Source organism: Littorina saxatilis, linkage group LG2 (genome assembly GCF_037325665.1).
Source record: "Littorina saxatilis isolate snail1 linkage group LG2, US_GU_Lsax_2.0, whole genome shotgun sequence".
NCBI lineage: Eukaryota > Metazoa > Mollusca > Gastropoda > Littorinimorpha > Littorinidae > Littorina > Littorina saxatilis.
This window is the reverse complement of record NC_090246.1, coordinates 60,824,579-60,839,687: the sequence shown is the minus strand read 5'-3', so window position 1 is coordinate 60,839,687 and position 15,109 is coordinate 60,824,579. Positions and strand designations below refer to the sequence as shown.

Genomic DNA, 15,109 nt, shown 5'->3' with positions numbered 1-15,109 from the left:
TGAGGAAACAGGGTCTTAAAAGGGGGGTTCCATTGTATTGAGGAGTCAAAGAAAACTTTTCTGTTTGTCCCACTTATCAGACAATAAAGTTGTATTGTGTTGCATTGTAGTGTGTTGTTTTGTATTATTTTGGCTTTTGTCTTCTTCTGTTTTGTATCTCAACTAAAAGGAGTATTATTCACGGGGGAGCAAGAGGGATCTGAAGCGGTTTCTCTTGTTTTGTGACTGACACATTTTGTAGCAACGGTTTAGATTTCAACCGATAGAACATAAATTTGTCAGGCTAGTTTTGAAACCGGAAGAAGTAACAGTTCTAAGTCTACTCTCTAATTACCAAGTTCCTTCTCTGTGGCGCTAACTAAAGAAAGGAGTGAAATTCAAACAAACACCAAGATTGTGAGTTTTCTTTAAGAATACCATAATCGTTGAGCCTACACAGGTAGCAGTGTTGTGACAGATGGAAACAATTGTGGTAATGGACAAATCCTCCAGAGATTAAAACAAGTCGCTTAAGGCGAAATTACTACATTTAGTCAAGCTGTCGAACTCACGGAATGAAACTGAACGCACTGTATTTTTTCACCAAGACAGTACAGCTTCGTCAATCCCCGCGTGAAAGAAATCGCTCACCTTCCACGTCCAAAACGTAGTGATATTGACACGCCAGATTAGCGCGGTAGCGTATTGTGCTAAGCAGGAAAGCGTGCTTTTCTGTATTCTTGTTAACTTTCTGAGCTTGTTTTGAATACAACCTATCATATCTATATGTTTTTGGAATCAGGAAATGATAAAGAATAAGATGAAATCATTTTTGGATCGATTTCTTAAATTTTAATCGTAAGACTAATTAATCTATTTTCGTTAATTGTGATCACATTTTAAGAGTAAACATGACATATGTATATATGTTTAGATTCAGAATGTGATGAAGAATACATAGGTGTCAACCTATCATTGGTGTTGCCCTTATATGAGGCCTTCCAAAACCGTATTAGACAGCTCAAGACCTTATAAAATTGTATTGTGCCCACGTGTTGAAAAATGGCTCTTCAGGTCGTAAAATCCAGAGGCACGCACTTTCACATGTTTCCTGCATGGGACACAAAACGAGTAGTCTGGGCCTTCTGATGAAGATTTAATCCATCCAGCGTATGCACCGTTGTTAAAAATTGGGCTCTCCCACTCTTTAAGATGTCGTCCGGATCCACTTTGCGATGTAGTTTTCAGCTTTTTAGCTGGAGGATAACTTTGCGATGCCATGCTTGTTGATCGACGCTTGATAGAATGTACCGGAAACCGGAAGTGATTTATAGGAAGTCAAGTGGAAAAAGAGTCTGAGTATGCGCAATGACAACGTTTGAGAGTCGTCTGCATGAAAGCGTCGATCGTTGTCTCTCAATCTCCATTGTTATCATTCATTTTAACTTTGCTGTAATTTTTTCTTTTCGCCGTATATTCTTCTTTTGCCCGTATAGATTTTCCTATACACCGTATTGGGTAAAAAATGCATTTTTCCCGTACAGCAATACGGCCAAACCGTATAGGTTGACACCTATGAGAATACGATGCAATCAATTTTAAATCTGTTTGCGACAAATCGATTTTAATGACAACTTTAATGAGCAAACTCATTAATTAATTTTTAAGCCTCCAAGCTGAAATGCAATACCAAAGTCCGGGCTACGTCGAAGATTACTTGACCAAAATTTCAACCAATTTGGTTGAAAAATGAGAGCTTGACAGTGCCGCCTCAACTTTCACGAAAAGCCGGATATGACGTCATCAAAGACATTTATCAAAAAAATGAATAATATGTCTGGAGGTACCATACTCAGGATCTCTCATGTCAAGTTTCATGAAGATTGGTCCAGTAGTTTTCTCTGAATCGCTCTACACACACACAGACACACACACATACACCACGACCCTCGTCTCAATTCCCCCCTCTACGTTAAAGGTCCTTGTCTACATTTTTATACCGAAATCGCCATTTGACCATAAAAATGCAGAGTCTATTATCTACAAATATCAACAATACACCCCCTTTCGATCAGGAAAGACGAAGCCAGTGTAGCCGTTTGAAAATTCATTGTAGTATTCCAGCGTAGTACTCATAGTAGGATATCCTTATTTGAAAAATGCCAAGCGCAAAACTCCTCTCAAATCCCGTGCATTTCGTGCGTTTTAAAAAAAAAGCGTGGACAGCGCTCCAATGTCAAACTGTTGCTGCACTTGTTTGGGCGTGGCTATAAGCATAGTGAGATGAATTTGATTGGTCAGTATTTTTAGGCAAAGCACATGTTCTCAGCAAACAGAAAACAAAATATTGGAAGCGTGAGTCACGCTACCCAAAAATAAAATCTTTTTTTACATATATTTTTTTTCTATAACTTTTTTCCCCATGGTTCATTCATCATCTGACATAACTTTTTAGCGAAATCTAACCATAAGATTATTGAAAAAAAGCAAAAATGTAGACGACCACCTTTAAAACATTTAGTCAAAACTTGACTAAATGTAAAAAAATGAAGTGACTTTTTGTGTAGTCTTCTTTGCTTGTCTTTCTAGTTATTTTGTGTCTGTGTGTGGTACAGATATGTGTCTGTCTTCATTAGTTGGTAAAATAAGGTAACCCAAGGAAGCTGTGTGCTATTGCATCTATTTCATACTTGCAGTCCACGGCCATGTCCAAGTCGGACACACTAGCCACCCACGGCTCTTTGTGGGACAGTACGTCAGGAGACAGCGCACGTAGCGGTGGTGGTAGCAGCAAGAATCTCCGCAGTTCTGGGTCACAGACCGACAGCCTGGATTCCCCAGGTCCCTCACCACCCAAATCCCAGCGCAACCATGATCTGGTGCTTACTTATTTTGTTTTCTTCTTTTTATTCTCTGTCTGTAATTGTCATTTTGTTGTGTTAAATTTCATTGTCAACGTTCACAAGTCACAGTAAGTTTAGTTTGTGTACAAGCTTTTTTGTCTACCGAAATTGAGTGTTGCAGCTGGGCTTATGAAGCAAATTCTACTTTAATTTAGAATATATTTGCACTTTTTATCAGAATTATTCAGTGCATGCACATAAGGGTCACAGTACAAGTCCTAAGCATTTTGTAGTGTTTGTGTCTAACACATTTGTGTCATTGATTTATGCAGGTTCGCCACAGCATGCCTGTCCTGGACAAAGCCAAGGAGATAGTGGTAGAGAAACTTTTTCGTGCTCGTCACAAGAGTCAGGACCGTGACCGAGGAGTGGACAGACAGAGCTCCAGGGATGAGGTGCACGAAAAAGGGCGAAGCAAAGACAGGGGGAGGGGCGAGCGAAACCACGGAGAAGTGATGGAAGATTCCAACCAGCCAAGCAAGGTGTCAATTGTCACGCAGACTCCTGTCAAAGGAGTGGACGATGTGATAGCAGAGTTTTCTTCATCAGCGTTCAGCCGCACCAGCCCCGACTGTAAGTCACGGAAGCGGGAGTACGAAGTTGACAGTAACAGCGGGACGTGGCCAAAGTCCCGCTCGGGCCCTGTGGTCTCATCTTCCAATGTGTCCACTGTAGCCTTCATGCCCCACAAAGCACGCCCGTCCGTTCTAAGAGATCCGTTCTTCTTCCAGGCACCCCTGCCTCCACAGCAGCATGAACATAGTGGCGATGGTGGTGGGGGGTTGGGCTTTGTGGAGCGTGACAGTGTGTGCCACTCTCAGCAGAACTCAGACTGCAGTAGCTCTGGGAAGTTTCCTGGAGGGGTGGGGACAGCCTCCCAGTCTTCAGTCTCCTCACCCAAACCCTCGCATTTTACCGTGGGGTTGATGCAGGCTCCACCGAACTCAGGCCGCCCTGCGTTCTCCAAGCCGTGGCCTCCTCCTGCAAGCCACAACCCTCAGTATCCCAACCCCCTCCGTCCTCACCCCCGTCACACGCCTCCCCGCATTCAGACGGGGCCCCACCCCATTCATGCAGGGACCGGACCAAAACCCATACAACCGGACGCTTACCCTCGCTCCCAGTACTCTCAGACACCCGGAGGGAAATCTCACCGTCCTTCGTCCGCTCCTCGTCGGGGTCACAATGGGGAGAACCAATGGCCCCCGCCCCCCCATCAGCCCTGGCCCCACCAGCTGGGTCCCCACACACACCCCCACCCACATTCCCATCACTACCCTTACTCGCCCAAGCCTCTTTCGCCTACTGAGGCTATTGTACGGACGTCCAGGCCCACCTCACTGGAAGTGCCGATTCCCCTCCGTTTTGGCGATGTTCCAGGGGAGGAGGCAAGAGTGAGCTCCCCTGTCGGAGCGTCTTTGGGGTCGGGGTTACCAGGCGGCTCGATGTATGCCCAGCCACAGTACCGTTACCAGTCGAGGTGAGTTACACTTTGCTTCTGATTTTCATAAATTGTCGTGGTGTTGATGAACTGTAGTAATATTTCTGTACAAACAAAAGGATGTAAGCGTTATGTGAAGGCAGTCTCCTGGCACCTGAGAGAATAAGAAGCATCGAAATGAACAAACGTTTTCATCGTAAAATATGATATAAACTTATTTAAAGGGCTAGGAATAGAAAGAAATGATGAAGAGTGCATTGGCAAAAAGCATGCCAGGGGAAGGTGTACGTCCGGTTCAGTGCCGAACGAACGCCTTCTCCACTGGTCGTCGCCGACTACATCTCGGCAATTTGCTTTTTTTTCGGTGTGGGTGTGTCTGTGTATCTGTGTGTGTTTGTTGTACATGGCCCCCTTATGAGAAAGGGGTGATTAATAAGTCTTCATTTTTTAGTGTCATTATTGGGATTTTCAGAACATCTGGAGGACCGAAATCTCGCTACAGCTCCCCTCCAGGGACTTTCTCTGACTTTGAACCTGCCATGTTCCACCCCCGGCTGTCTGACCCACGTAGCTCTCCTAGTCCTTCACAACAGGTGAGGCATACAGCAATAAGGTGCCACTTGTAGTTTTGTGACAACTGTCTTGTTTTGTCCCTTCAAAGTCAGATATAAGTTGCAACCAAGCCCCACTACCCCTTGTTGTTTCTTTTTGAGCCGCATTATAAAACCTTTAACAAGCAGGCAGACATACACAAGCAGACAGATAGGTTGACTGACAAACAGACGTACACACAGAGACACTGATACAGACACACACTCACAGACAGACACACACACACAAAAGGCATACATGTATGTGTGCACACCCAGATGTGCTTGGTTGCTCACGAACATTTTGCGCACGCCTGTTCACTACAAATACACAAACACATTCGCATGCACACACACGCACACACACACACACACACACAACACCACACCACACCACACCACAACACAACACAACACAACACAACACAACACAACACACACAAATTTGCATACCAACATTAAATCCAACAATTACAAAAATGTGTATTCCACCATTTCAGAGTTTCACAGTTGTCGACCGCAATACACCAACGCCCAGTGAAGAGTTCGGACCCCCGCTCTACATCCGTCCATACCCGCAGGTTCCCCACGGTCGCCCAGTTTCCGACATGGAGCTCCGTCAACCGGGGTCCAGCGGTTTCCACAAACATGATAAACTTCAGGAGCGAATACGCATCCCTTCTAGCAACAGTGTCAGTTACAAGTCTGGGTCTGTGGAAATTGGTGAGTAGGGTTTGGGCTTTTTTTCCGCTCTTTTTTCTTCATGCTGTTCTTGTTCTCATCCATGTTCTCCTTCGTCTCCATCTTTGGGATGTCTAGGTTTGTGTTCTCGATGAAGGTCCTTGTTAATCTAAGTTCCCCACAGGGAAAATGTAGAGTTACTTCACACATAGATTCAGTGCTGACTTTGTTGAAGACTGTATGTCTAGGGTAGGTGTTTTGGTTGCAAAAAGAGCCCTTGGGTTGCATGCTTATCATTGGGATGTGTGCTCCAAAATGTTGTTTTATGTCATTAATTTTGTTCCATTTTAAACATTTTTGCTATGATTATTATTGACTCACATGCGAAGCAAAAGTGAGTCTATGTCCTCACCCGAGTCGGCCGGACGTCCGGCCGTCCGGCCGTCCGGAAAACTTTAACGTTGAATATTTCTTGGACACTATTCAGTCTATCAGTACCAAATTTGGCAAGATGGTGTATGATGACAAGGCCCCAAAAAACATACATAGCATTTTGACCTTGCTTCAAGGTCAAGGTCGCAGGGGCCATAAATGTTGTCTAAAAAACAGCTATTTTTCACATTTTTCCCATTTTCTCTGAAGTTTTTGAGATTGAATACCTCACCTATATATGATATATAGGGCAAAGTAAGCCCCATCTTTTGATACCAGTTTGGTTTACCTTGCTTCAAGGTCAAGGTCACAGGAGCTCTTCAAAGTTGGATTGTATACATATTTTGAAGTGACCTTGACCCTGAACTATGGAAGATAACTGTTTCAAACTTAAAAATTATGTGGGGCACATGTTATGCTTTCATCATGAGACACATTTGGTCCCATATGATCAAGGTCAAGGTCACTTTGACCCTTATGAAATGTGACCAAAATAAGGTAGTGAACCACTAAAAGTGACCATATCTCATGGTAGAAAGAGCCAATAAGCACCATTGTACTTCCTATGTCTTGAATTAACAGCTTTGTGTTGCATGACCTTGGATGACCTTGACCTTGGGTCAAGGTCACATGTATTTTGGTAGGAAAAATGTGTAAAGCAGAAGGTCAAGCATGTGAGTCGTATGGGCTTTGCCCTTCTTGTTTTTATTGCAATCTTGTGGCTGGTTGATCACCAATGCCATTTCAGTTCAGTACCCTAATAACTTTGCGGAAGATGCAGCGTTCTAGTGCTCAAAGCAAAACTTGTACAGCCAAATTTGTTATGCAGCACAGTACGTTTTACACTGTGTGCAGCTCTGCTGAGCTTTGTTCAGCCTATCTTAAGAACAGCCTTAAAAAAGGAGAGAGTCTTCCATTGGAGGTCTAGTTACAGAGGTAATAAACAGAAACTTGGAAAAAGCAAGGTCTTGAAGGGGGGATGTCTGAAATGTGGGGTTGAAAGGGGGGGTTCCACTGTATTAACTATCAGTGCAGTGAGTTCGTATTTTTCATCCAGTTATCATGAACAGCATTTTATGAGGGGGGATTGTTGACTGATTTTGTGACTTGACTATTCAGTTTCAGACCGCAGTAGCCCAGAGTCCTCCTTTGATGATTTCAATCGCCGGGGCTCCAGCAAGGGGAAGCGACTGTCTCTGTCCTCCAGCAGGGACGAGTATTTGTACAGGTAAGCTGTTTATTTGCTCTTGTTGTGTGTTTCAGTTGAAGTTATTTCTTTTCTAGAGAGTTGTCCAACAGAAACAAGAAATAAATTCTGTAGGCAAGCTGTTCATTTGCTCTAATTGTGCTTTCACTTAAAGCTTGCATCATTTCTGATAGATTTTGTGCTTTAGCCTAATGATGTCTGTGCCAGTTTGAACAGTTTGGCCTTTGATAGGGATTCTAATCAGAAATTCTGTGAATACAGTACAGAGAATAAAGGAAAGAGTTCAAAAGCTAAGGCTAAATCTGCCTTCTTTGCTGTATTTTTTGCACATTTTGCCGCTTTACTTTAATGCAGAACACAACCAGACTCAAATCATCCATCATAATTTTTCTGTCTCTTCAGCCCCAAACATCATGAGACTCGCACCATAACATTTGAGAAGAGTTCAGAACCAGTGGGGTTCCAGATTCAGAGGGGGCCGGCGGGCGGCATTTTTGTGTCGTCCGTCAACGACAACAGTCTGGCCTCCCAGGCTGGTCTGGAGATTGGGGACCAACTCCTGGAGGTAAGACTTGATGACAACAACAATGATGACGATTGATAACAACGACGATGATGATGACGATTGATGATGACAATGACGATTGATGATGACAATGATGATGACAATTGATGATGACAACGATGATGATGAAAATGACAGTAAAATCAGCACATAATTGATGATGACAATGATGATGACAATTGATGATGACAACGATGATGATGAAAATGACAGTAAAATCAGCACATAAGACTCCATCATCTTCTGAGTAGAATAATAAGATTTTTTATTTTTTTATTTTATAGCATGAAAACTTTTATTTAGGGGAATGAGGTGACAATAGGAGTAGAAATATATAAGTAGATGAAGAAGCAGCGTTTTCCATTCACACTTTGTCTCCACCAGGTGTGTGGGATCAACATGCGAAACGCAACCCACGAGCACGCTGTCACAGTGTTACGACAGTGTGGCGACAACCTCAGCATGAAGGTCCAGTACAACCCGGAAAGTGAGTCAATGTTACACCAAATACATTATACTACTTTAATGTTTATTTCAATTGGACATGTGGAATTCTTCTTCAATAGTACCAAGGATTTTGAACACTGCCTGAATGGTGAATCATATTGCTGCAATAGACTTTATGTGAAGGTCTCTGTTGAAGAGGTACCTGTTAACAGTGTGTTTTGTGAAGTTGTCATGCTTTTTATTTCATTTTGTCTTTAGTTACATGTCCTTTTTAGATTTTCTTATATGAGAGAACTGTAATATTTACTTGGAAGTTGGAATGTAATATCAAATAGTGAAATTATTTTGCTTTTTTCTTCTTCTTCTTCGGCGTTCCAGGATTTTTGGCCTCAGGTCAGACTTCAAGTTTTGTAGCTTGAATAAAGCTGGTGGTCAGGATCAGGGAGTCTTTGGTGCCCCAGAGTTGCTCCTGCAGTGTGGCACCTTGGGGCCAGTGATCTGTTCTGGCTTCCTGGTGGAGCGGGCAGGTCTGCAGGATGTGCTCCGGGGTCTGTGGGCCTGTTTCGCACGGGCAGTTCGGTGTGTGTGACAGACCAAGGCGGTGCATGTGGGCACGCAGTCGACAGTGTCCAGTCCGTAGGCGGAAGAGGATGGTCTGCTGATGGCGCTGTAGGTTGGGCATCTGATCATCAGATGGCAGGCTGTGTTGGGCATTCTTGCTTTTTTCAAAAACTGATCGAGCATTAATCTCATTATGATTCACTTTTGTGGTGTACAGGTTTTATCATGTACAGCCAGTGCAAATGCAGTTGCCTATAAACTCTCACTTGACTTTGATTTTCAGCGCTAAATTTTGGACTTTGTGTGCATGTGCAGAATACATGGACGGCCATGACAGCTCCAGCACAATTTCTCTGATGTCGTCTTTAGCCACGTCTCCTACGCACTCCAAGATCAGCTCTGGGGACAGTGAACAGTCCACACCCAAACATCATACCCCACAGCGCAGCAAGTCTAACAGGTACATTTTTGACAGCAGTTCTAGCTGTAAACAACGATCCCTGGTGATTACTTGGAAGGAATGAGGCAAGACATACGATTGAGATGTGAAAGGTTGTTGAGGCAAACGATCATCAGGCTACAGCCTGTTCCTTTGCTTGTAAGAGCTTTTAATTTCAAAATACACTTGAAAGGCACTGTCCTTCTCATGTAAGCCATTGTGTACTACTTCAGATCTGTCTAGGTTTGTACTTGTGTTAGTCAAAATCAGCAGTGACAAGTAGGTGTAAACCTCAGCTTTGCTCACAATTAGTAATTTCAGTCAAATGGAGATTCAACATTTCAATGTCCAAGTTTAAATTCACTGGTTTTGTTGCTTTACAGCTCAGCAGATGGGACATATGAGCGCCCCCACGTGGTGCAGTTCAAGCGTCCTAAGGGAGATCACTGTGATCCTGGTTTCGCCGTTGTGGGAGGCAACGCTGTGGGCATTTTTGTGCACGAGATTCAGCCAGACACTCAGGCTGTCCCCTTTTTACAGAGAGGAGACATGATACTGGAGGTGTGTGTGTGTGTGTGCATGTGTGTGTGTGTGTGTGTGTGTGTGTGTGTGTGTGTGTGTGTGTGTGTGTGTGTGTGTGTGTGTGTGTGTGTTTGGACTGTGTGTGTGTTTTGATGTTGACTAACCTAAGTTATCAGGGTAGTCTTTGTGAGGAGCAGTGTTAGGCTATCTGCCTGTTAGTTCCAGGATCTACTAGGCTTTAACAAAAGCCAATGTATCCATCCAATCCCTCCATGCTCACTTTTTACATTTAGTCAAGTATTGATACATGTATAGTCTCAGTGATGACTAGTTTGAATAAATGTTTTCATATCGCTTCAGGCAACTTCTTACATTCTTCCATTTATTTTTAAATAAATTACTATTTATTGAAATGTTTTACCCAACGTACAAGTAATTAATGTTTTTGTGTGTGTGTGTATTATTTCAGTATAACAATATCAGCTTCCATAACCTGACAGCAGAGCAGGCAATTCTGGAGTTAAAGAAGCCTTGTTCAACAATGAGACTGACCGTGCTCAATTCTGTTGCAAGTGAGTACATAGTTTGCTTTACTACCAGTTGTGGTCAAAAGCCCCAAAGAAGAATAAATGCATCTTTCTGATGAAAATATTTGTTTTCTTATATAGAGGAATAAGGGAAACTTGATATGAATTGAATGAAACTTTGATCATTCTCATCTTGTGTATGTTATTACTCAAAACGACTTAGAGAGGTGGGATAGATACAGCTGCTGATTTTCAGTTGATAGAAAATTTGAACTACAACTTTCTATTAATTTTTTTGTTTATCATTTAAAAATTAAGTGACTGCTTGCATACTTGCAGGAACTTCAAGACAAAGATGCTCTTTTTCATTTTTATTCCCAAAATATATCTCGCGCTTACGATCTTCCCAGAATATAACAAGGTGCAGAACATCCCTGGCGACCGTTTCTTCATCCGCACCAACTTTTCGCGCTCGGCGGAGGGAGAAGGGGAGCTAGATTTCCACAAAGACGACATTCTGGTGGTGGAAAACACAGTGCATCGTGGGACACTCGGCCTCTGGCTGGCGTGGCTGGTGGACGCACAAGGCAACAAGCTCCGCTGTGGTTCCATCCCCAGCCAGTTGAGGTGAGGAGAGGATGGGATGTACAGCTTTAAAGATGATCTGACTAATGGGTGTTTGGAGCCGAACAAGTATTTTGACTGAGTTTTGTTGTTGTGGGCTTGGACAGGATTTGTAGAAAATCTTGCAGATTTAATAAAGAGAACGGACCCTCAGAAAAATAAAATGTACAGACCCTAAAACTAAACACCCCTACAACAACAACAATAACTTCAACAACAACAACAATAACAACACAAGAATACTTGAGTTTATCTGTACATGTATATAATTGGACATCTTCAGTACCGAATTTTTCAGTGTGTGAAAGTTTAGTCGACTTTGCAATTTTCACAGTTGAAGGAATGAGCTAACTAGTAAACTCGAATCCTGCTTGCTCACTTGGCCTCTATTGCATTCAGACATTACATAAAACAAAAAATGCATGCAAGAACAATAATCCTTGTTCTTAAACACAGGTTGGAAGATGAAACGGTACTGAGACGCAGCCAATCAGAAAGCTGGAGCCTGGGTGACTCAGAAGAGCTGAAGGGGTCACGGCGGGGGTCAGGGTCAGCGAGACGCAGTTTCTTTCGACGCAAGCGGCACCAACGTAACAACTCCAAAGACAGCCGTGACCTGGGTTCCTTCTCTGATGCTTCACTCAACAGTGAATCTGTGCCCATCCTCGATGGTGAGAAACGTTAATTATAGGGAGGAGGGGCAGGGGTGTCAAGAAAAGTACTGCAGTGAAGAGTTTAAAATGCATTGACTTGGTGAACTCGAATAGCTTTTGTGTGTCATTGTCAACACCCAAAACAGCGAATCTGTGCTGAGAAATAATCATTGTAGTGAAAATAAATAAACTCAAGAAAAAGCCTGTAGTGATGACTTCAAAATATATTGAATAGAATTTGTATAGATGAAATAGGTTTTGTGCATCGTCATCAAAGAATGTACTTTTTCACATTCATTTTGTAATACAGGTTTGAAAGTCAAACAAAAGTAGAACTAAAGACAATGTCAAAGTAAACTAGGTTTGTGAACAATTGGTCTTTTTCCTCTTTTTCAGAATACATTTTGGGCTACACGCTAGTGGACCGAATAGAGTGTAAGTTGACCTTTGCTGATTAACATCTTTTTGAAAGTGAAGCAGAGTATACATGTGTGTGTGTGTGTGCATCTATGGGTGCGTGTGTGCATATGCGTGTGCATGTGTCTGTGTGTGTATGCTTAGGTTTTTAGGAAAACAAATGTATGACAGCTGATGTTTCCAAAAGTCATTTAAATTATATTTACATGTGTGGACAGTTTCATCTCAGAAGTAGACAATAGTACTGCAAAATGATTTGCAATCTATAAATCAAAACAGCATTCAAAGTACCATGATAAAAGTAGAGATGAGGACAACACTCTTATTTATTAAAGTAATTATATTGTGTTCTTTGAGGATAAACGGACCAGTACCAACACACAGTAAAACTACATACTTTGTGTAGTACACACAAGAAAGGTTAAAAGGAGTCACTTGCAGTATTTTACTTCAATTTGCTTCACTCCTCACATTAAAAAAAAGAGGAAAAAAGTACAGAAGAAACACAGTAGTTTACTGGGCTGTCTTGGTGTGATTGTGTTAAGGTATGTACAGAAATTGTCATTTTGTTTCCTTTTTTGATGATGACAGATGAGCAGACCAGACCTGTTGTGCTTCTGGCTCCACTTGCAGAGCCACTCATCCGTAAACTCACCTCAGAATCTCCAGACAAGTACAAGTTCTGTGAGCCCTGTAAGTATCACCACAATTTGGGTTTTCAGGCATTTATCATTAACGTCAACCACAGACACTTTCAGACAGAGTGCTTGCACAGGCTAGCTAGCAACTGTTCTACAGTGGAACCTCTTTTTCAAGACCTCCCAAAATCGGGGGAAAAAAATCTGTTCGTGAAAAGGAGGGATTTTTAAAATGGAGCTAAATTGAAGGGTTCCACTGTATTACATTGTGATGAGGCTAATCATAAGTGTGTTCTGTAAACTTCTAGAGTGCAATTCTGCCTAGATTGACCATTTTTGAGCAGAAACACAGAAGGCTGCCTGTTGTCTCTGGTTGAGAAAGAAATATTTATAATCCTGGCTTCAAAAAAGTTGACTCTACTTTTATCATGGTCTGTGCTTGGGCCTGAAAATAAACAAATATAACAGACAAAAACAGAATGTTATGGCTTTGGAAACAAAATATATTAGGTATGAGAAAAAGAATGTTCCAAAAATGAAAAAGAATGAATGTATTTAGAATAACAGTAGAATATGTATGGAAAAAGAACATTTACTGCTGCGAAAAAAAAAATGAAGAAAAAAAACCCTGTAAAATACTTTTGAAAGAATACTGAAGAGAGTGTATTTTTCCAGGCGTAACGCGGGTGTTGATGAAGGACATGGAACAGAGCCTGGCAGAAGGGCGCCTGGTCGACTACTGGAAGAAGGACGACAACTTTGAGTGCGTCCAGGTCAACCGCATACGTGACATCTGTGATGAGGTAACTCCTTTTAAGCAGAATTTTTTTCCTTGAATTTAAACGTTCACGGTGTGGTCTGATTTTAATGTTATTTTATTTTAATTTTTTTTTTTAAGTCATATTAGGGTGTAGCTGTTTAAAATTGTAATTAAAAAAATATGATGTAGTCATATAAATATCCTCATATTTGTATTCTTACTATATGTTATGACGTGTTGCAGAAAATTCACTGTTTGTTGAACGTGAATCCTCGAGCCATAGAGCGTCTTCACCGCTTGAAGATCTACCCCATTGTCATCTTTGTGCGCCACAAGAATCACAAGCAGATTAAGTAAGTGCAACTCTATTTCATTTATCTTGGAACAAAAGTGAAATTTTGTGCTGTGAGTAGAATTAACAGGCTGCTAAGGTTACATTTTACCAATGTCTTATTCCTTTTAATTAAAAAAAAAATTCTGTATGGCAAATTCTTGTTCTTTTGTTCTGTACATCACCACAGGATTGTTCACTTTGTGTGAGACCAGCTCTTTATCATGGATTGTGATCCAGAATGCTATCATTCTATAAAACAAAAAAAGTGTGCAGTATGACACAGAATTAGTGTAAGCAATCACAAATCCTAACTTTCACCGTTAACCTTTACTCTTGCTCTTATTCCACATGCACTGACCTTTCCATCCTGTTGTTCCACAGAGAAATCCGCGACTCTCAGTTCCTGCCAGAGAAGCTGAACACCAAGGTGGCCAAGGATAGCTACGACCACTACAACAAGCTGGAGCAGGAATACTCTCACCATTTCTCCACCATCATTCAGGGCGGAAACCTGGCTGAAATGAGCACACACATCAAGGCAGCCATCAATTCTGAGCAGAAGAAAGCCATCTGGGTGACCGTGTCCAGCTTATAGCAGTTGGTCAGCTGGTCAGACTGCTGTGAGGAGTGCATCGTGTAGAGGAACATTCTTGCGGTTTGCCAGCCTGGAGAGACTTGAACATCTTCATCAGGAAGCTTAGTCATTGTGTCCTGTTGGTGGGAATGAACTGTCTGCGCAGAAAGAGACCATCTAGGTTATAGCAGTCAGTCATTCAGTCGACCTGCTGCCAGGAGTGCATCATGTCCTGTTCTCTTGGTTTGATGAAAGAAGCACCAGTGAGATAGTAGTCAAGAGCTTTATTTTTAAGTCTGCTCTGTTGATAGTAAGCACTGGGCAAAAGGGCAAGCGGGAAACATCTCTTGTTCCAACAGCCGTCAGTCCACTGCGAAAAGTAAACCATCTCAGATCATCTCTTGGTGTGACAGTCCTAGCAGGATCATAGAGGGATGGGGGGGGGGGGGGGGGGGGGGGGGAATTGGTCATTAGGCCTTGTATATTTGTAAAAGAGCAGGACAGTCTTAAAAAATAATTTATTGATTCAGAGTTGTACGGAGAGTGGATGATCTACAAAATCCGGCCAGCATATGCACAGAAAGGTCAGTAAAATTCATGAGGCATTGATGGCAACCTGAATTGCTGCATGTTAAATGACAACTGCAAAGTGACAGGCCAGTGGAGCAGACCGTCCACCAGTGTGTGATTGTTTTCATCGCAACTGACCACAGTGTTACCGTCTGAGGCACACAATGAAACATTTTTCTGATGTACCGTATTTTCGGGACTGCAAGGCGCTTCACTGTACTGTAGAACAGCGGAGAATGAATGAG

General features: G+C 42.3%; 1 protein-coding gene across 1 annotated transcript in view; it reads left to right on the top strand.

The window, feature by feature from the left end:
- LOC138959422 (disks large homolog 5-like) overlaps window positions 1–14,722 on the top strand; it is a 50,005-nt gene extending 35,283 nt beyond the window's left edge. The window contains exons 15-31 of the mRNA XM_070330903.1: window positions 2,676–2,858; window positions 3,155–4,362; window positions 4,796–4,916; window positions 5,414–5,636; window positions 7,146–7,254; window positions 7,636–7,798; window positions 8,183–8,285; window positions 9,122–9,266; window positions 9,629–9,806; window positions 10,237–10,339; window positions 10,705–10,921; window positions 11,375–11,589; window positions 11,968–12,006; window positions 12,580–12,681; window positions 13,302–13,429; window positions 13,630–13,739; window positions 14,102–14,722. Of these exons, the coding sequence (XP_070187004.1) occupies window positions 2,676–2,858; window positions 3,155–4,362; window positions 4,796–4,916; window positions 5,414–5,636; window positions 7,146–7,254; window positions 7,636–7,798; window positions 8,183–8,285; window positions 9,122–9,266; window positions 9,629–9,806; window positions 10,237–10,339; window positions 10,705–10,921; window positions 11,375–11,589; window positions 11,968–12,006; window positions 12,580–12,681; window positions 13,302–13,429; window positions 13,630–13,739; window positions 14,102–14,315 (3,561 nt within the window). The 3' untranslated portion in view covers window positions 14,316–14,722. The remainder of the gene's footprint in view (window positions 1–2,675; window positions 2,859–3,154; window positions 4,363–4,795; window positions 4,917–5,413; window positions 5,637–7,145; window positions 7,255–7,635; window positions 7,799–8,182; window positions 8,286–9,121; window positions 9,267–9,628; window positions 9,807–10,236; window positions 10,340–10,704; window positions 10,922–11,374; window positions 11,590–11,967; window positions 12,007–12,579; window positions 12,682–13,301; window positions 13,430–13,629; window positions 13,740–14,101) is intronic.
- The last annotated feature ends 387 nt before the right edge of the window (window positions 14,723–15,109 follow it).